Source organism: Musca vetustissima, unplaced genomic scaffold (genome assembly GCF_032173495.1).
Source record: "Musca vetustissima isolate MV318-11 ecotype Yass unplaced genomic scaffold, APGP_CSIRO_Mvet_v1 utg4101, whole genome shotgun sequence".
Classification (NCBI taxonomy): Eukaryota; Metazoa; Arthropoda; class Insecta; order Diptera; family Muscidae; genus Musca; species Musca vetustissima.
Window position 1 is genome coordinate 565979 of NW_026886930.1, and position 22758 is coordinate 588736.

Sequence of the window (22758 nt, forward strand, 5' to 3'; positions counted from 1 at the left end):
TTACTTCGTAGAATAACCTCATCAATTTGTAATTTGGCCCCAAAAGAGGGCACTCTCAAACATCAGCACATGCCTTGGAGCCGATCCAAAGGGACATCAATCATTTCCTGCTCAAATTACAGCATCATTCGTTTGTGTTTGTCATTTGCAACTGATATTGATTGTCGATTGTCAATGGCAGCAGCAGAAGAAGAGAGAAGAAGATGAAATGTTCGAATTTCAAATCAAATTATTTCCGTTTAGGTAGTCATGTTTGTGGGTGGCAGTCCTTTCTATATGTTTGTGTATCCTTTTTTTGCTCCGCAACAAAAAACATTACTCACTATCATTTCTATGTTTGTTTCTAGATTTTCGTTTGGAAAAAGCCAGCTGCTGCTGTTTGACTGTCACATCTATTTGGAACGTGACTTGGCAAAATATCAAAACCGTCCGTTTTCAGTTGTTTTCCTGGAGAAAGTTTCAGTCAGAAAAGAAGCACGAAATATTCGTTTAAAGTTATAAAAGTTATTGCAGCTTGTAACGCAATATTTGCCTAAATTAACTTACAAATAAATTCGCAGCAAGCCCCGAATAACCAACCCAAACCGAACAACCCATAAAATGGAAGCCACAAATGGTGCTGGTAATGCAGCTTCAGTGGCTGCTGCTGCCGCTGCCAAACGTGTCCAAATCGAAAAGGCCCAAAACTTTATGCGCCAGTATCGTGATCCAGAATCACGCGAATTGAAAAAGCTTTCGGCAAATCAATTCATGGATGTATGGTCCCATTATGATAATGATGGTAAGTAGTTATAGTGATTGGCACCGCAGCATATTTTGCGACCACAATGTAGAACAAGAAAATGAAGCCTACTTTAAGGAGGCGTTTAAAGCATACTAATGGTCCATAATGGTTTCTCTTTTCTTTTTCATTCCTTCTCCTCTAGGCAATGGCTATATTGAGGGCACAGAATTGGATGGTTTTTTGCGTGAATTTGTTTCAAGTGCCAATGCCACAGATATTAGTCCGGAGGTGAGTAGTAGTAGGAAAAAGAAAACAATTGCCTGGCTTACTATTATTTGTTATATTCCCCGTTTTTTGTTTGTCTCAATTTGATTACATTTTTACATTTTATTTCCCTCCTTTTGTTCCTCCCCGATTTGAATTTGTTAAATTCTAATGGAATTCTCTTGTTAAATGTCGAGTGGAGATTCTGCTCGGTTTTTTCCATGTCCCTGCTCTGGTTGAATGATGTAATTATTAGGAATTGTATTTTGAAATTGCTTTTTATAATTGTGTTTCGACTACCAAAAGTATTTCGAATCACTCACCATTTGCAAACGAAGTGATTTCATTGGAAGAGATTAGACACGTACGTAATGGGGTCAAGTTTGCCAGTACGAATATCTAAATCTGAGGGTACATCAAAACACTTGACAGTTGGCCTTTTATTTGTTGAGAATGAGATGAAAGGTGGGGAGGGGAAGGGCATTTTGTGGAATTGAGTGTTAAAAGTGCCATCAAATTGTGTGTTTGGAAAAAACACTTTGGAATGTTAATTTTGTTTGCCTTGTTGAAATTGATCATATAAGGTTTGTTAAGTGGATATTAAGTATACGCCTTGAAATGTAAATTGTACACTTGAAGAGGGAGTGCATGTGAAGGGTCTTAATTTGATGAGGAAATGTATTAAGGTTGTCTTTAGGGGGACAATTGGTATTGGTATTGATATACAATTTAAAGGGGAACCGAATGATATTAAAAATATAAATTTCGTAGAGAAAAGACCAAGATGTAAGAACATTTCATAAACGTTTGGACCCATTTTTTAATTTAAAGTTCTGAAATATTTTTTTAAAATTTTCTCATTGGCAAACATAATATCACGCGTTATCCCACGGGTGAAATTCGAATATTTTATAGCAGATTAGAAAACAAAAATAGATTTTAATGAATATATGTTATGACACCTCTAAATAATTCGGAAATATAATATTTATTTACCATTTTTTGGTGAAGACCTCATAAAAAATTGCAATTCATTTCTGCACAGATTTAAAACAGGTCTAAATTTTGAACAGGAAGGGTCTTAACATTAAGTATCGTACTGAGAAATGGGTTCAGAAAAATAATAATCCCCCACCATGAAAATACCTAAAATCGGACGAAAACTTTATATGCATGGTATGTTGTAACTTATATGGAAGAGGAATAGGTCCTTAAGATGAAAACTTTGAATTGCGGATTGAGTAACAAATATAGCATGGAGTAGGTAGAAATAGAGAGATTCATTACCGTTGTGAGACATCGTCCCTATAACAAAAACATGTTAAGTCCGACAGGCAATAATCTTTATAACTGAAACAGGCACACGTGCGGGTGTTTGCCTGATTCGTTCCTACATCAATAACATGTTATGTTCTGCTGGCCAAAGCCTTTATATAGCACGATAATCGAACTCAAAATGACTAAAATCGGGCAAGACTCATTTATGTGGTTTGAAAATTGCATGCCACCAATTACAGCCGATTCTTTTGTTAAATTCACCTAGAACCATAAAAAAAACATCTAAAATTGAGCGGATCCTTTATATGGGGGCTAGGTCAAAGGATGGACCTATATTCATAATTTTCTCCAAATATATTGATCAACTTCTCAATACTCGGAATTACAGATCCTTCGTTTCGAAAATGCGGCAAAAATCTAATGAAAATGTGGTGTGACCCTTTGTGTTGGGAAGTTATTAAAACATATTCATTGATAAAAATGTTGACATAGAATTTTATACTGAATTGTTATGGATGCTCGAGCGAATATTTTGAGGTTTTGCAAACAGAACAACAAATTTGTAAAGGGTATAAAAAGTCCGCTCTAATAGTCCTTTATAAACCTATTCGAACTAACAGCCATTAGATCTGTTTTAAATATAACCCAAGTTCTTTTAGTTCTTCAAAAAAGATTTTTAAAATTTCCACTCCTATATTTCTGATACCCAATACAAGCATATTCTCCATATATTTTTTCATATTTCCTTCCTCTTCAAGTGCTATGAAATTATTTTAAATCCTTCCGACGGTGATTTAAGCCTGTAAAAACATTTCAACAGATATATTGTTACCAGCAATCCTTTTATTGTTACAGTATGGTCCATGGTTTTTTGGGATCACCATTTTATTGAATTTGCTGTTGTTGTTTCTTTTTTTTTGCATCTCTTTGGTGCGAAAAAATATGAGGGCGTTTAAGTAACACTGAGGACAATACTGTCAGTTGATGTGTCATCACTACAAGTTGTGCCTTTCGTAAAAAAAAGATGTCCTTTTTTCAATTGCTGTTTACTTGCCCATGTTCAGGGCGTGGGAGAAATTAAAGCTTGAAATAGTTGAAGATATGGTGGTAGAAGGATGATGATGGTGGTTGGTGGCAATGCTGGTGCAACCGACCACTTTATGATGTGTCGGATGGTTTTTTTTCTTATCGTAACTCTTAACATAGTTACAATGGAAGGATATGTGTATAAGGATAAGGGGAGCAAACGAAATGATATAAGGCATGAGTTGCCAGTATTTTTTTACAGAACTACAAACGATGACAATTCGCATGTATGCTGGTTGGTACATGACATAGCGACTTAAACTTAAAAAATACATTTATTTATAGGGATTTCTTTTAAACAAATGTCCTCAAAATTTAAGAGTGAAAAATCCAATAATTTTATTATTTATCCCCTTTTGTTTTCCATCTAAAATTACTATTGTCATTGCCTATCACTATATCCCTATATATTAATCTTGTCACTGTAGTTGTCATTCGATTTTGTTGCTGCTAATAGCATCAAGACTTAAGGCACAATCCCTAGATGACAAATATGATTTATTGAGAAAATTCTGCAAAATAAGCAGAACAACAGACCATGGGCCATGGCATACAACATTGCCGCATCGATATTAACTGTCATTGATATTGGCTTGTAATTTAATTATTCTATTTTTGAAATTCTTATTTATCGATAATAATACCAAGCAATAGATTTTTCTATATTGAGACGACATCACCATTTAGCATTTTGCTGTGTTTTTAATTTTCTTCTCATTCATTCTCTATCTCTTTCCATTTTCAGGCTGTTACCGACACAATGCTGGGTGAATTGAAATCATGTTTTATGGAGGCCTACGACGACAATCAAGATGGTAAAATTGATATCAGAGAGGTAAGTAAGCAAATAATAAGAACAAGAATAATAAGTGAATACCATTAACATTCATCATCATCGCCCATGCCCATGCCCCCGCCCTTTTTATGTCCTTTTAGTAAAATCACTGAAGGGATCGAAACAATAAACGCTTGATTTCAAATCAAATATTTGCCATTTACAAACCAATAAACTTGTGCTGATGGCTGCTGTCAGCAACCAGATGAACGGAAGCCCATTAGTAATGGTCCGTGTAGGGTTTGCCTTTAATTTTTTTTAAATTGAATGCAAATCAATTTCTTAGGGGACTCAGTTTCCTTTTATTCTGTTTCTGCTTGGAGGGTTCATGCTATCTCTCTCCTTTTCTTTTAAGGGCTTTATAAACCTTTTTAATAATGCCTTAAATAATGTCTAGTACTTCATTAGTTTCCGAGTGATAAATTGATTGGCATGTCCTCAGGATAGACAAATTATTGAATTGCCCTGAAACGAAGGGTGACAATGTTTTGCTTAATAACAATTTTTTAATGTAGTCCAAATGAAAATCATTCGGAAAATTGTTTTAAGTAATTCTGAAATGAGTTTTTAATATTTTGGAATTATTATAATTTTGTACCTCCTCTGTGAGGATTTATTTGACATATATGTAATGAAATCAATTTGATAAATACGGTACAATGTAAACGTACTTTAAATTTTAAGAACATCTTTTTTTAAATAATTTATTACATTTTCCCTTTAAATTATTTTCAGCTTGCCCAATTGCTGCCCATGGAGGAAAATTTCCTATTGTTATTCCGTTTTGATAATCCCCTAGAATCCAGTGTTGAATTTATGAAGGTAAGCCACAAATAATAACACAAAATTATCATTGATGTGTGATAATTAATGCAATTAATATAAATTTATCAATAAGTACTAATAATAACAAATATTAATAGCATACTTTGAGGCATTAAATTTTATTGCATACAAATTAAAGCATACTTCTAGTAGTTACAATTACTAATTAATGTTCATATATTAATTTTATGTTTCTTCATTTTATGTTTTCAAAAATAGATTTGGCGTGAATATGATACCGACAATTCGGGATACATTGAGGCAGATGAACTTAAAAATTTCTTACGAGATTTACTCAAAGAGGCCAAGAAAATCAATGATGTATCTGAGGATAAATTAATTGAATATACAGATACAATGGTAAGTAAACTCACACACATACACCATATACACTCAAATGTACATAGATAAGTGTTATCAGAAGAGAATATGATATCCTGCTGTTTGTCCTTGTGTATATTATGGTTTATAAGAGTAATAACCATAATTCTCTAGTTTCAATTATATACAACCCTGCCGTTCACTTACTCTGCATGGCAATAAAGCATTTTGTAATGATTTGTGATATCATAAATTATTTATGATTGTAGACGGGGTGTCAATTTCGATGTGAGGCAACTATGTTATATGAGTGTACTATGTTTTCTGCTGATATGGGGATATTTTTTTCGTTTCCCTGCAATCTGCCAACATGCCCAAACGTCTGCTTTTATAGATAATGCGATAAATCGTAGCCGTTTTTAATTTACTTTCGTTTTCCGGTTTTGTTTTTCACATCGAATATCTGTCGACTTGCTAATCCAATTTGCATACATACGCATATACTCACACATACACAGACTGAAATTTATAAGCCATTGTCAGCAAGTATGACAACAATGTGACTCATCGACAGCAGTTAGATGAATTGTTAACATAATACTTGTACTTGATACAAAATGCAAATCATCTATGCAGAGTAGGCTGGCAGCAGGTGATATTGCCCTGGGCGGGACCCATGGTCGTACATTGGCATTGCAACCTGACAATGGTTGTAATTAACATACATATGTATATTGTTCTACATGTATTTTTGTTGTTGTCAAATTTTATGCGTGTCATCATCATCGTCGTTGTTGTCGTCATTCCATCATCGTGTCTGTTTGACGGTGATATTAAAATGTGTAGTATACTTTTAGGCTTATGTCGTTGGTAAACAATGTGGACATTTTAAGTGGAATTAATTTGTTGTTGTTGCGATTTAATACTTATTTTGTAATACTTTCAACATAAAATGTAAATATTTGCACAATATTTGAAGGATTGTTGTTGTATGGCCTCGATTGTTTTTGTTATAATCAGTTGAACAACACTATGTTGTACTAGATGGTTGCTTATATTTGGCGGAATTAAATGATTTGGAATAATGAAGTCTATCAAATATTATGAGCCGCGAATTATAGGAAACTGGAAAATAAAAATTTTCCTGCTGGATTTTATAAATTGATTGTGGGTCTTTAATAGGATTTTTGAAATAGAGGCTTTATTTTTGCTTTTGAAAACATTTGAAAATGTTTTCAGTTTCTTGGGATATGACTTTCAAGTTTATTTTGAAACAATATTTTTATGAGGATACTTTTGAGACCATCTTATTTCTTCTTAGATGTCAAAAAATATTTTAATGTCTAATATTTGAATTCATCCTATAAAAACGTCGTCCTATGACACTTTAACTGCATTTTGATATTAAGTATTTTCGTAGTAGTGACGCAGTGGGCGGATGGCATTCCTAATTTTTATAGAAATCTATTTTCAATTTTTACAAAACAATACAAGAGTTTTCAAAAAGTTCTTGACTGGACAGGAACTATATACTACCACGAAAATTAACACAATTTATTTATAAAGCCTTATTGTTTAAAAGCTACACAACAAAAGAACGAAAAATCAATTATCTCTTTTGTCTATGACCTCCTGCGGACTTTGCTAAAACGGCATGGCCGCCAGAAAACAGACAATCTCTCAGCCAATTAATTTCTGCACTAAAACACAATACCAAGAGCAGGGTGGGCTTTAACAAAATGTGCGTGTTCTGCAGTTGACGACTGGTTCTTCTATATAAAACAATTGTGTTTTTAGTTGTTAAACAAAAAAATATACTGCAACAAAAATAGCTGCCGGGGAATCTGTTTCTTTTGCCTGCAAGACAATTAAAAATGTACGTAAGATACTTTTTGTTAGTTTTGGGCAAACATTCTTGGAATTTAATAAATTTGCTACTAAATAACATGGAGTGAAAGTTATTTCCAAGAAAATAATTTCAAAGAAAGAATAAGGAAAATAAAACACTTTGTTTTTAAATATGCAACAGTTTGTTTTAATTAACAAGCCTGAAAGTATACAAATAAAACAAATATAAAATAAAAGAAACAACGGCTAACAAAATATCCTGCAAACACCTTAAAATATGCAACAATTTAAATGGACAAACATAAGTTTTTATTTGTAATAATTTAAAAAAAGTTTTTTATTCACTTTTCTTACCATTTTTGCCGGAAAAATATGCTAATGAATTTTTGTGTTTCTTTTGTTGTGCCATCTTCTTCTCCATTTAATTCCATAATAAATTCCATATTTTTATTGTTTTTTCTTTTATTTTCTTTACGAAGTGGTAGAGGAGAATTTGCATATGTCATCGTTAATTTTAAGAAATGTTTCCAATGAAAAATCCTGTCATCACAATGTTCTCTTTTTTTTTTGGTTTTTCTTTGTTTTAGCTCCAAGTTTTTGATGCCAATAAAGATGGACGCTTGCAATTATCCGAAATGGCCAAGTAAGTATTATATTATTTATTCAAATAAGTTTGAATTTATAAGGACAATGTAATCTGCATAAGCTGGAGTTAATACAATGTTCAAGGATAACAATAGTACTCATCAAGTAAAGGATAAGGAAAATCAGATGTAAATTAAATTACCAGTTCTGAGTCTTAATAAAATGTCTTAGGAGGACTTATTTTAAATGTATACTATAATATACTTTTATGCTCCATGTAGTAAAATAATTCAAATTTTTATTAAAAAAACAGATGAATCCAAGTTGTTGAAAAGTTCTCATATAAAAAGTAGAACAAAAATGGATGATATACTCATAGGTTCATAAAAATGTTCAAAAATATTAAAAAAAAAAATCCTTTGGGATGTGTGGTATACTTTTAGGCTTCATATAGGAGAATAAATATTAGGAGAATAGTATTAAACATTTAAATCAGATAATTCACACAAAAATTATCAGAAATATATGATGTATGAGAGTAACGGCTTCTTTTGTATTTCTGTAATTTTTGGTCTTTAAAATAGTATCCTTTCTAATCAATTTCTTATCTAATTTTTTTAATTATTTCAGATTACTTCCAGTCAAAGAGAACTTCCTTTGCCGTCAAGTCTTCAAGGTATGTACAAATATATCCTTTTTACCCCATTCAATTTCCTAGAATATAAAAACTATCCTTGATAAATGCATTTGACAATGAAAACAAAACTAAATAATTTTTGCATTTGGATTTTAGTATAACAAAAAATAAACAAAAAAACTTGCACTTTAAATAGATGCTAATTTCTAACAATAATAATGAAAATAAATAAAATTCTATTAAATTATTTTTCTTTTTATATTTTTGTTATGTTAAACAAATATTTATTTTTAGTTTTTATTTTTATTTCCAATGTTTTATTTTTTAAGCATAAATACCCCATATTTTTAGCAAAAACGCAAAACTAGAAACATTTAGAGGAGTAGTAAGGCTACCACAAATTTACTAAGAGGATTGTATTGCATACATTTAGGATGCATACAAATAGTATATTACGAAAAGTGTATAATTTTAGGCGAAAAAACGAATGTGTATGCATATTAGATAGTGGTAGATATGCAGCAATAAACCCAGAACCGAATCCCAAAAAATAGAAATTCCAATGAAAATAAAAAGCTTTTTCATAAATTTAAAACGTTTTTATTTATTTTATTATTTAAAATATTCCCATATAAATTTCTTTCTTTGCTAAAAAAAATGTCTTAAACTACTTCTTTTGTTTCCATTTTTAAAATTATTATTATTTTTTGCTTCTAAAATATTTTTATAGTTATGGTAGGATTTTTTTCTTTTGCGTCAAAATATTCAACAAGAATATGAGATACAATTTTAATTTATTCATTATTCTGTCACCGAGACAGAAGAAAAAATTTTCAGCCAAATAAAAGTGTCATTCGCCTAACAAATAATAATCTGGGTAAACAAAATATCAATTGTTTATATTTTTATTTGTTTATATTATTAACAAAGCCTAGGGCATTAAAAAGGAACACCCTCGAAGATTAAATAGAAGACATTTATTTAAGTTATGAAAGCCCATTTTCTGCAGAATATAATAAAAAAATCTCATAAATAATTTGATACTGTATTTTTGGTTTGGAAAGCAACCAAAACAAAACAATATCAGAAAAGAGTTCAGGGGCATTTGTAAAGGTTAAAATGCATGTCATGTGGTTTCCACACACACACACACAATACAATTCATTCATTTATTCTAGAAGCCAAACAGATGAAGAGCCTGACTGGAAGTAGTAGGTGTACTATGTACGTACTTGTGTGTACCTTCATTTCAAGGTCAACAAGAATATTTTTACGCAGCCATAAAACAATTTTCTTTGTTTACTCTCCGGTTATTTTTGTATGGAAAAAACAGTTGTAATTAATGACTGCAAATATAATAGAGACATTACAAAAACACACACACACACACATAAACTAAGCAAAACAAAGAAAAGGATTCAAAAGGATATTTGTTTTTTTCGGTAGAATAAACAAATAAATTTTACTTTAGTAGTTCAGTATATTTTTTTGTTTTCGACAAACAAACAGTATTTCATATTAAAGTTATGTTTTAATTTTTTATGGCACCTAAAAGTATGCTCTGTAGTTTCGAGAAATATCTGTATTTAACAGCTGTTTCTGTGTTTTATAACGGTGTGTTTGTTTTGACCAGCAATGAATATGAATTTCAATGGTCATTTGTAGCAAGAATGATAAGGATTGCACATTTTGTGTGTGGAGAAAATAAGTACACATGAATAGGCCATGTGTTATTATTTTTAGATTAAATATTATAAAGCATACTTTTCGACTTTACACAGATTTGAAATACTATTATAGGCTTGACTTTAAGTGTGAGGCTTTGTCATTAGATATGATTCTTTTTCTGGGGATTAGAAAGGCACAGTGGGTTACAATGAATATTTTTAGAGACCGCTGATTTAAAAAAGAGTAATTTATATAATATAACTGAAAATCTCTGTATAATTTTATTTAATTATTTTTTTATTAAGAAGGGCTATCGAAATATATAAGACAAGAACAGGTATTAGACTAGAAGGGAATTCACAGGTCTTCGAAGAGTTAATCGATTTCTTGGAGATTCTCAACTTTCAATGGCGATACCTGGTAGTATTCTGTGTCATGATTTCGATTAGAATGCTCACTGATTGTATCAGAACAAATATACCAATTTTTTTAGAACCAATCTAAGATAATATCTGTGATGTATTTAGAAAATACCTATCGGTATCATAATATGGGGGACTTGTTGATACCTCAATTGACCTAAAATTCTTCTTTATTTTTATTAAAATACGTTCTGATCACTCTGGGGAAGTTGTATCGATATTCCATGAGAAGAAATACAGTTTTTTTTTTAACCAAGACTTACCAGTCTTTTAAAAAAGACTCCTATATAACATAGGAGGAAACCAACAGAACTTCTAAGAAAGGGTCTATTGTTTTCAGTCCTTTCAGGAAGAGATCTACTAGACTTCTAGTGATACTATCTCCTAGGGGAAAACTTATTGCCTCCTGCAAGAAGTTTTCCTTGTATTCTAGGAAATTGCTTACAGATATTCTAGGAACTAACATTTTGATATTGTCTGGAAGATTTTAGGGAAGTCTAGCTAAACTTTTGAATGGATCTTCACTGAATTTATAAGAAAAAATTACTAATCTTTCACGAAAAAAATATAACTTTTAGAGAATACCTTGTGTTCTCCTAGGGGAAGACATACTGGGGTTTTACTGGAAATTTTTCAAATCTTCAATGGGAAAATACTGGTAACCTAGCCTTCTTCTAGAAGGGATCTATACATTTTTATGTTGAAGATCTAATGATCTTCTACCCAAGAGTTTCATAATATTTTAAGAGTAGGCCTGCTAATGTAGTATGAGAAGACTATTAGACCTATTAATTATGCCCTGCAGCTAAAATATCTAAAATACTGTTGAAGACTTCTGATTCTCTAATAAAATATATTCTGGGTTTCTAGAAGTCGAGAGGACCATGAATATGTCCTAATGGTATTTCATTAAGAACTATCGATATTCTTGTATTCCAGAAGGATTTCTAGGATATCGGTTTCTAAATCAGGGCCTACTGTCATGGAAGACTAGAAACAGGATCTGGTCATTTGGACTATACAAATAAAAATGGCTTTTTAGGTCTACTGATCATTTAAGGCTAAGTCCTCTAGGAGATATTTTTCGGTTTTCTATAACAAGATTCACTGTCTTCTATTTGATGATTATTGATATTTTAGGGACTTTCAGGGTAAGATTTTCCAATCGAATGAATTTTTCAGGAACATGCCTACTTTTTTAAGAAGAATATCTATAAATGAAACGATTTTCTGGTCAGTGCTGAAAATTCAAGAAAGTTTTTTATCTTTACAGTCCTTTGTCTGTAAAATAACAGTCCTTTGTCTGTAAAATAACAGTCCTTTGTCCTAATACCTTGTATTCGAACAAATAATCAAGAAAAATCTTTTCAGTGTGTCCCTGACTGATTTTGGCCATAACGAAATTTTCTCAATTCTCAACTCTAACATCTACTATCCCCCACTGTGCTTTAGGTTTTTGATAATTTGTGATAGTTTTGTTTTTGGTTCCGGCATTAAATTTCATATCACTAACGGACACTGAGAAAATGGCATACATATGTACGTACAAAACCACTCATACATACAACCGGACATACACAAGCACACTCTCTCTCTCACATGTATGCAGTCCAATTAACCTCAAACCGAAAACAAAGCACAAAAAAACTTAAACAAAAAGGAAAACGGATACCCAGGACAATGGTTGGGTAATAATTTTTCGGGTAAATGTATGGTTTCAATTTGCTTTTAGATCTCTTTGTTAGTGTTGGTTGGTTGAAAAGACCCGGTGGTTTCCGATGCTTTCTATTATTTAACAACGTCTATTGTAGCTCGGCAATGTATATGAGCACACATTCATGCATTCATATATGAAAATGTCCAATGTTGACTTGTGTTAGTGTGGAATACTTGCAAATTTATAAGGCCAATTGGTTTCCGTAGATATATTTAGTAGGCCTCCTACGGCTATTATTATATGTTGACACAGTTGTTCCAAGCTGGATATCATTCATATCAGTGGGCCATTTGCTTTGTGAGTCGCTATGTGTGTGTGTTTTTGTAATTAGTATCTTTGGCAAAAGTCAAAAGGAATCAAAGTTGGTAGAACTTTTAAGTCAGGACAGCTAACAAAAAGTGTGCAAAAATTTTTTCAAATAGAATAAGGACATTAAAAAATAGTAAATTTTAGATTAATGCTTCTTAGCTTTTATTATTTCTTTTGAATTTTGTAAAAATAAAATAATTGGTTTATTTTATGAGGTATAAATTATTTTTTGTAATTAACAAAATTGTAAAAAACATGTCACTAAGGAAATACTAAATAAAAATTACAATTTTATAATTTAAAATCTTTTTTCTTCTTTCCTTTCATTTCCCCCTTTTTCACTATCACCATTTCTTGGCATTTGATAAAACTCACCATTACCACTAACACCATCACATATCAATGATTTCTATGCAATGAAAATATCATTATAATTTCCCTCTTAATTTCAAATCTAAAATCCAATAAAAATTAAACAAATCTAAATATTTTTTTAATGCTCTTCTGTGCACGTCCTTTTTATATATTGAATAAAATAAAAAAACTGAAATTTTCAATATCCTACCCTGCATAAATTACCTTCAATTAACTTATAATGATAATGACTCGTTTTTGCATCATTTAAATAATTACCCAAAATAACGTACGTCCCTCTGCCTCTCAATATGCCATTCATCCATCCATCCATTCGTTCGTTCGTTCATGCACTCATTCATCATTAATTCCAATTAAATGAAATCAATTAATTAATTACGCATCCATTCAACATTAATGATATACATATTTTTCAAATATAAACACATATATGTACGTATGTATACTGCACCAAACATCAACAACAACAATAAAATAATAATTAAATTAAATTACAACAATAACCTACAACCACCACCACATGCTGAAAAAAATATTTAAATAAAAAAAAAATAATAATTAACAAAAAATACAAACAAACTAAATAGGAAGGTATTGAAGTAAGTACCTTGTCTGGAACAATAACAACAACAATAAAAACCGACATTATGTTCTGTTCAAGACGACATTAATAAATGTTTTACACATTCCGTTACAATGTTGTGTTAATTGTTTACCAATTTTGTTTTCAGTTATTTGTTTAATTATGAAAGAAAGCTAGTTTGGTGTGATAGTAACAAATGTGTATGTTCAATATTTGAAAAAAGTAATAATAAAAATTTAATAATACTTTATTAAATTTAATAATACACATATACGTAAAGCTTCCTATGTTATTTTTATACCAATCTTTAAAATAATTATTAAATGTATTTTACTTAAGTTTTTAAAAATATTTTTTTTAAACTAAGAAAACAATACACAAAATTTAGTATTATTTAGGAAGAAAATTAATTGAAAAATTTTTGAAATTCGAACAGCATTTTATAGAAGAAGATTTAATAATCGGAATACCCATCTTCACCTAGAGGACTAACATTCATTCTATTACTTCAATCCTGCAGCTGTAGACTTCTCCTATTCTCTGAAAATAAATTTTGATTTTCTTCCGGGATGGAACACATTCCCTTCATGGTTACGGTTTGTTGTACTTGTAGGAAACATCATGAAAAACTTCTACAATGAGATCTGCATTCAGGACATGTAAGATAAGAACTTCCACTTTGCATCTTATGACACTTCATGGAAAAATATTTCAAGCATTCTAGTAGGAAATATATTAGTCCTCTATATACTTTTTTTTAGCTAAATACGACGACTTCTAATAACGGTCTTATGGAAAAGAGAAGTCCTAATGCACTCTTTTGAGAATATGATCGATATTTTTCAAAGAAACTTTCTATGGATAAACTTACTGGACTTCCCCAAAAGCGTTAGTCGATGTGGTCGACAGAATTATACCCTAAACCTATGACATACATATTAGGTGAGAGAAAAAGAAATCCATTATTTTTATATGAACTATAGGACTTTATTTAACATGCTTCGGAATGTCCGATTTGGGCCGATATGCACCGCTTTGTTGTATGATTTGTTGCCATTTTAATGGTAACTTCATAATGACTCTCTCATAGAAGTCCAGCAGAAAATTCTAGTAGTCGATTTTCACAATCCTCCCTAGATACCAATTTTTTATCATTATAAAAATTTTTCGATACAAGAAAAAAATAATAATCGCATGGTGCCAAGTCCGAACGGAAAGGCGGATGCATTAAAACTTCCCAACCAATAATTCGGAATTTATTAAAAGCTCTACATATAGGGTTGTAGAAACGTGTCAGGGTAAATTCGAGAAATTACTGTTGAAACGTTAAAATAACGATTTCTCCAATTGACCAATATTTTTGTAGAATGTAGCATTTTCTGATAATTTGATATCGGTTATATAAATTCAGAACAAAAACATCACATGTATAATAAGCTCTCCACACGCCATATCTCCCAACGTTGACCTATGGAGAATTTTTTTTCTTCTAGGGCATTTCTTATAACCGTAAAGGTCCATCATCCCCAATAGGATTTTCCAGCCCCTAAAATCTTGTCGCACAGTGTTATCAGATACCAGTTAAGGTAGATCGATGTTTTATAATTAGCTTAGCCGTCCTTCCGAGACGAGACCTGAACAAGTACTCTTTTGGTTTAGAGACCTGGACAAGGACTCTAGCCGGGAAATGTGACAGGACGATTTGAGTGTTAGATATCTGGATACGTACTGTCACAACAGCTGTGGTTTTGGGATTCTACATGCAACATACCCTAATAAGAACTCAAGGAAGGATGCGAAAAAATTTAAATACATTTGGTCTTCTATATCGCTTTATATGTATGGCAAATAAAATCTCATAATAAAAATGTGTAATATGTGTTGCAAATTATATGAATACATCACACCAAACTAAATACATTAAATACGATGTTTCCTTTTTTTATAATACGTATTTTTACGCTTATTCAAAACTCAAATATATTTCAATTTATTTTATTTCCTTGTTAAAATCAACAAAACCAAACAAAAAACTCGTTAACATTTATTCAAACAGTGTTGATACTACTATGTGTTAAACTTTGAGCTTTATTTACAATTTTTGTTAAAATACAACATAACTTTATATTACAGAACCAAAAAGCAAAAGAAAAAAACACCACAACAACAAAAACAAAACTAATTCCAAACAAAAACCAAACATATTTTACCCCCATTTCCAATATTAAAATGGAAATTGCTGCTTTAAAAAACGAAAAGAAAATAAAATTAAACTCCGCCTTTCTCATTTGCAAAAACACTCCTTCCCACTCCCCCCAAAAAGTAGAGTAAACATTTCTATTATTGAGAGTAGTGCATGAATAAGCATGTTTTATATTGAAAACTTTGTTGGTTTCTATTATATTTTTTTACTATTCATGAACATATTTCAATGGCCATTGCTATGGCCATTATCATACACCTCCAACCCAAACCGTATACCTCCCCCCTGCCCTTCCGAAATCCTAACACATATTTCAATATTAAACTTTTGTTGGAAATTTCCCCATTCATAGTTCGTTTCGGCAAATATGGAATACATACGACGAAGAAGAAGAACCTTTAAAAATTGAAAATATTTGCAATGGAGCTATAAAAATTCTATTATGCACACACACATACAAACAAAAATGCCTATATTTGAGTGTGTATGTGTGAGGATCTACAAAATAACACTGAAGTGAACTGAAACGCTGGGGATGCTCAATGTTGTGCAAGTACTTAAAAGACGATTAAGGATTAAGAAATTACACTTCACTGAATTAAATGAGAAAATAGAAATGGAGAGAGCGGATATACAGTGGACACTCGATAAATGCAAATATACCATATCTAAACATTTAATTTTGAAAACTTAGTGTTAGTTTACAATAAGGTATTTTACTTATATGAAACAAATAACTTTTTAAAAATTGTTCTTATTCACATTTTCTGCAGCCCACTGTAAAAGTATTACCACTCCATTGCTGCTCTAAGTCTGAAATACGTTCACAGCCACGTTCATCCGTTGCTGACAATCAATTGTACGGTGCGATATAAAAATCCTCCCATTAAAAATGGCCAAGTTATTGCCGAGTTTTGGCACGTATTTAAACATTTTTCATTATTATTGTCGGTCGAGAAAATGTGACTTAAATGCTTTTGCTGTTAAATGAATGTGGTAACCACGTTAAAGTTGTCTAGAGAGAAACTAAAAGTTTTGCAAAGAAAAAGAGTTTATTTAAGAAAAAAATTAAAATTTACAAATATTGTAACGTCTTTTAGTTTTTAAACATTTTTGGCTTGCAAACATACTCCGTTTTCCGTGAAGATACATTTTTGGTTACCCATAAATTTGAAATGTAAGTTCCATTACAGGTCAAATTGAATAGTTCTATTAAAATGTTGTAATATATAATATTCGTATTTTTATTACAATTCATACTATGTCTTTTATATAAACTCCATTTAATACTCTCGAATACTGGTGTACAACATATGTATGTATCGGAGTATTTTATTGTCTGACACTTCCATTATAGTTAACTATTGTTTTGACTATCTGCAGGTCATCTCTCCAGCTCCCCACATCGTTATGGTGTGTGTGTGTTTGTTCGCTATTGTGAACGTTCGTTCACTGACTGCTAATTCCTGTTTCACAAATGAAATGGAAATAAAACTAAAGCTTTTGTATTTTCATTTTTATTTTTATTAACAATTTATACAATTGCCTGGTAGTTGTGGTCGTGGAAGTGTGGCACTTGTGTAACAGACACATTTGGCGTAATACATATGTACATATCGGGATTAAGATAACAATGGGAGATGTGTATATTAGGGTGGTCCAGTGATTTATTGTGACAATTGTAAGTTTTGTTATAAAGGTTATATATATGAACGGCTACAATTTTACAGAAGCCTTATCGAAGGTCTCTCACAGATCAGCCGTATTGAAAATTCAAATTTAACATTCCTAACAAATCCATTTTTATGATTTTCGACTCGAAAAGAAAATCTTAAAAAAATTAATTGGTCTTAAATATTTGTTGAAAAAATCCTTGCAGTCCAATTCATTAAATGATCTTGAATATTAGTTAAAAAATCTATTTTTTCCTAGTTGAATATGATTGATTAAAAATTTCGTGAAAATCGGTTCAGATTTACATATAGCTCCCATACACATTTTCGTCCGATTTTATGTAAATAGTGCACCAATGTCCCTATATATCCTTCGATATGCACGAAATTTGGCATAACGTGCTGAATATAGACTAGAATGATGTGTGTTAAGTTTCGTGAAAATCGGTTCATATTTAGATATAGCTCCCTTATATATTTTCGTCCGATTTTAGGTAAATGGTGCATTAAGTCCCTATATATACTTCGATTTACACGAAATTTTATACATCGTACTGAATTAAGTCTAGAACGATGTATGTTAAATTTCGTGAAAATCGGTTCAGATTTAGGTAAAGCTCCCATATATATTTTCATCCGATTTTATGTAAATGGTAAAAATCGGTTCAGATTTAGGTATAGCTCCCACATATATTTTTATCCGATTTTATGTAAATGGTGCACCAAAGTCCCTATGTATCCTTCGATTTGCACGAAATTTGGATTTATAAGTAAATGAAGAACTCAAAATGTGGCCGAATACCTAACATGTGACAAGTTTCGTTGAAATCGGTTTATATTTCGATATTTTATAATTTGGTCCCATTGTAAGAAGCAACTATATATCTGACCAAAATTTAGTATAGGTTGCAGAATGACATGTTCAATTTCATGTTAATGGTCCTTCAAAAATGCGACGTCTGTTAGGATTCAATCTGTTGAATATACCCAACATGGTGTAGGGTATCATATAGTCGGCCCCGTCCGACTTTACTACTTTCCTTAGTGGTTTTACTTAAGCAATTAAACACTGACTCCTACTGATCTAGTTGCTTTAAATCCCCTTAAAATGACGTGCCTATGTATTTCAATGTCCCAAAACTCCTACACACCAACATTCAAAAATAGTTTTCGACAAATGTTACATTTGTGGTAATGGTAAAATTATTCAAACCCAACCTTATGCGTGTTTTTGCTCTACAATTGTATAGCTGGTAACACAATACACATATACACACCTACTTATGTGCATGTGTGTGTGTGTTTATTGTCATTTGCTTATTGTCGCTCTAGGCTACTATCATTCTTTTTTGGGGATTTTAGGTTCCATATGAAGGTCTGTTTTCATATACGCTTCTTTGGAGTGATACAAATGTATTTTTGGAAGTTTTATTTTAGTTTTGTTTGCTTCCCGGTCTCTACCTCCCCACGTCCATCGAAAATGGAACACGTAATGCTTAAAGTGTCAAATGAAAATAAATTATTTCACCAAAAAACAAAAAAAGAGAGAGAAATAAACGAAAAACCTTCCGATACAATCGTTACATATGAAAACCATACAAAGTTGAACGTGTATGTTATGGAGAAGTAGTTTGAAGTTGAGTGTGTTTGTGTTGTTGCTGTTTTGTTATAGTAAGTGCTGTGGGCATGCAGGTATGACACAAGATAATCTTAATACATGTCGCTTACCTAGTACAACCAACACACACATTTGGCGACAGATAACGTTTGCTGTAGCACGCCAAACACACACAATTTGTGTTGGATAAAATACGATTCTAAAAAAGACGACGAAGAAGAAATAAAAAAATAAAATTTCGTTGTTTGAAGGTAAAAACAGAGAGAGAGAGCAGCAACAACGTTTCTTGTTGAGGTTTTTTCTTCAATGTTGAAAGTTCAAGGACACGAAATGAAGACATGTCTCTGTTACAGCAGCAGCAGTAGAAACACTAACAACTTCTACATCCAACCAACCACACACACACCCACAATCACACATACTGGTAGCTAGTACAGAAAAGTTTTTACATGTATTAATAAATTATAAATGAAACTTAATTGTAAAGCAGGAAACTGTGCACTCACTATCTCAGATCACAACCGAAACTATAAATTTTATCTTTCGTTCATTCTTATTATCTATCCATGGCTTCATTATGATTGTAGAATAAATTTTAAATATACATGTGTATGTATTTGTGTCTGTGTGTATTTGTAGTATTATGATTTGTGTGTTATGAAATGCATTTTATATTATGTTTTTCACAATTTTGAAATATATTAGAAAGTTACGAAAGTAGATTTGTATTTATCCCTAACTCCCCCTAACCCCCATAGATACATATATACATCCTTGAGTAGAAATGTAAGAGGTATTTTGTATAATTTGTTACTTTGTTTTTAAAAAAAAACTTGCAAAATATTTTTCCAATTTTCACTTATAGTTTTTTCTCTTTTCTTCTTCTGCTTTCATTTACAGGGTGCAGCCAGGTTAACAAAGGAGGATATTGAAAAAGTTTTCTCACTTTATGACAGAGTAAGTCAAAGTTCTTCGAATGTGTTTTTTGAAGTTTTTGTTTTTTTTTTTGTATTTGAAGTTACACATCCGTTGCCATTTTCATTCCTTCTGCATTTTGGAAAACAACAGAAGAAATATCAAATCTGATTTGTATTATTTTTTGTTTTGCTTTCAACGGATGTTAGAAATAAAAACGGAAGTAAATCTTAAAACAAATCATTGAAGTGAATATCCGCATAAGCAGAAAAAAAACTTTGTGGGAGGTTTTGTTTTGGAAAACACAAGAACATTTTGGAGTTTTTTTAATTCCTAAAAATTTGGCAGATATAAAAAATTAGGGTTTGAGTATGGGTTGAACATTTTTAAAAAATACCTATATGAAGAATTAGAAGTGGCTTCAAATCTCTTAATTTGTATAAGCTAGGAACTCCAAAAGTAATATAATTATAAAATAAAATCAGATAGATGTACTTGGAATGGTTTAGGTGTGGTCTTTAAATACCCACTCCATGAGCCAGAAATGCCAATTTACTGCAATTTCGTTTGTAAAATACGTCCAAACCTTTCAAAAAAACAAAAATTGGGAGGCACCCTTATTAAGGGTATACCAAAACGTTGGTCCATTTAGAATTTTCTACGAAGAAGTTTTTTTATGTGCCATATAATACGTAAAATAGAACGGGAGCTTCAAATAAAGACGTCGAAATATAGACCTACCTTAGCTAAATCTTGCAAAGATATTTTTAACCCTCTATGTCACACCGTAAAAATGTCACACCATAATGTTTGTATATTATAATAATATTACGCAGAGGCTCGATAGAGGTCTAAAATGTTTGTTTTCAGTTCAGTGGTTTTAAAAATAACCACAATATTTTTGCCACGTCGTAGAATTTCTATATGATATTTCGAAACTCTTCTATAGAACTCCGGATTGCATTAAAAAGTTACCTAATAATGGAAATTTTGTTCCTTAGGGACGTTGATATAATTCTCCTAAAATCCACTTCTACTACAGACATCTATGACATCAGTATGAATTTTAATAATTCCTATAAGTCAACATTTCACTAAACTCTGCCCGACCGAATTTTTTGTAGCCTCCACTTGTAGGTAGGCATTCAAAATACAAAAATATGTCAAAAGATAAATTACGTTGTGAGTTGTCTCTCACCACAAACCCGGAACGGTAAATAACAGCCACTTCGGTGGTAAATGGGAAAATTGGGCTGGACCCATTTATGGAGAATACATTCGGAATTAGGGCCTATTCTGAGAATTTTTAGTAAAAATGTTGAATTTTCTGCGAAAAAAATACTAAAATGGAACAGGAACATCACATGGCGGCGTCCAAATATGAGTCTACCTTTTAGAAAATCTGGAATAAATATTTCACACCCTTTACGTAAGCGGAATGACAAAATACAGCCGATTCGAATGAGAAAGTCTAAAATCCAAAAAAATACAGCAATGTGGTCGGTATCGTTATATAGGAGCTATACCTAAACGTGAACCGATATATTCCATTTATAATACCAAACTTGCTAGGATAAGTTGCAATATATGTGCAGAATTGCAAAGCCTTATCAGTATCATGATTCACCAGACTGTCAAACATGGCTCTATTGACTGGAGACCCCACATAACATTAGTATTATTTTTGGCGTCTATAAATTTTGGAAAGTTAAGAATCAGATATTGTCAGTATATATAAATTAACAAATAATACAAATATATGGAGGCTGTCATTGGCCATTCCAGTCCTCCCTTGTTTTATGGATATGACGTGGACACCAAAATTCAATGGAACCCTCCACCACACGAGCTAAATCCGATAATATAGCGCCAAGTTTAGTCCCTTTCGAAGATAATCTACAATTGCAGAAGTTTTGTGCATCCTGAAATATGAAGAATATTTTCTGTTAAGTCATCCGATAATAAAAAATATAAAATTTGCTTAGGACATAGTATCATATTTTATAGTCATTTCAAATAATTATTCTTTTATCGTCTGAGTGAAAAATATTTTTTTATTTTTTATCCTTACTATAATATATATAATATCCTTACAATCATATAATACGATCATGTCAAGGAAATGCAAATTTATTACCATTTACCGATGCTCATCTCTTTCATTTTTTTCTTTAACAATTACCTTCGACAGGATGGCAGCGGTTCAATTGAAAATGAAGAGCTCAAAGGATTTCTTAAGGATTTATTGGAATTGGTGAAAAAGGTAATACACTTAACCTTAAAAAACGTTTTAGTAAAAAACGTGAAAATAGCACAACTGCAAAAAATTAAAATTTAGACATACTTTTTATGCACTTTTTTTAGAAACTGCTACTGACTCGGCCAAACAGTATATGACAAGAAAAGCCAATAGCAAATCAAACAACTTTTCTTAAAACCCCGATTCCATTGGTTGACTCCTTCACATAGTTATAGCCTCACAAATTCATCAAGATGAACCAAAGAAATTCACTCCCAATTGTATGTTTATAGAAATAAAAATTGCTATGCTTTTTTCAATAAATAGGTAAAAAGAAAAAAACTATATACAAAAGACGATAATTTAAGCATGAAATTATTTTGATGATTGAATGATTTCATTATTTATTTTTCTGACTGAAACTAATTCATTTCAATTTATGTTTTTTCTTCTTTTTTTCCTTTTCATCACCAAAAAGGATGATTATGATGCCCAGGATCTGAAGGCTTTCGAAGAGACCATTTTACGTGGTGTGGGCTATGACAAGGATGGTAAAATTTCACGCAAAGAATTAACCATGATTTTGCTGACCTTGGCCAAGATGCCACCAGAGGATGAACAGTAAAGTCCTTT

The 22758-nt window shown here is 31.4% G+C and overlaps 1 protein-coding gene across 1 annotated transcript; it reads left to right on the forward strand.

Annotated features, from left to right (window-relative positions):
- Nucleotides 1-478: 478 nt before the first annotated feature.
- LOC133334413 (calbindin-32) lies at nucleotides 479-22758 on the forward strand. The gene is made up of 10 exons (XM_061542709.1): nucleotides 479-781; nucleotides 927-1012; nucleotides 4098-4187; nucleotides 4923-5009; nucleotides 5232-5372; nucleotides 7769-7824; nucleotides 8397-8442; nucleotides 19872-19928; nucleotides 22078-22149; nucleotides 22604-22758. The coding sequence occupies exons 1-10, from the start codon at nucleotides 601-603 to the stop codon at nucleotides 22748-22750; spliced, it is 963 nt and encodes a 320-aa protein (XP_061398693.1). The 5' UTR covers nucleotides 479-600; the 3' UTR covers nucleotides 22751-22758.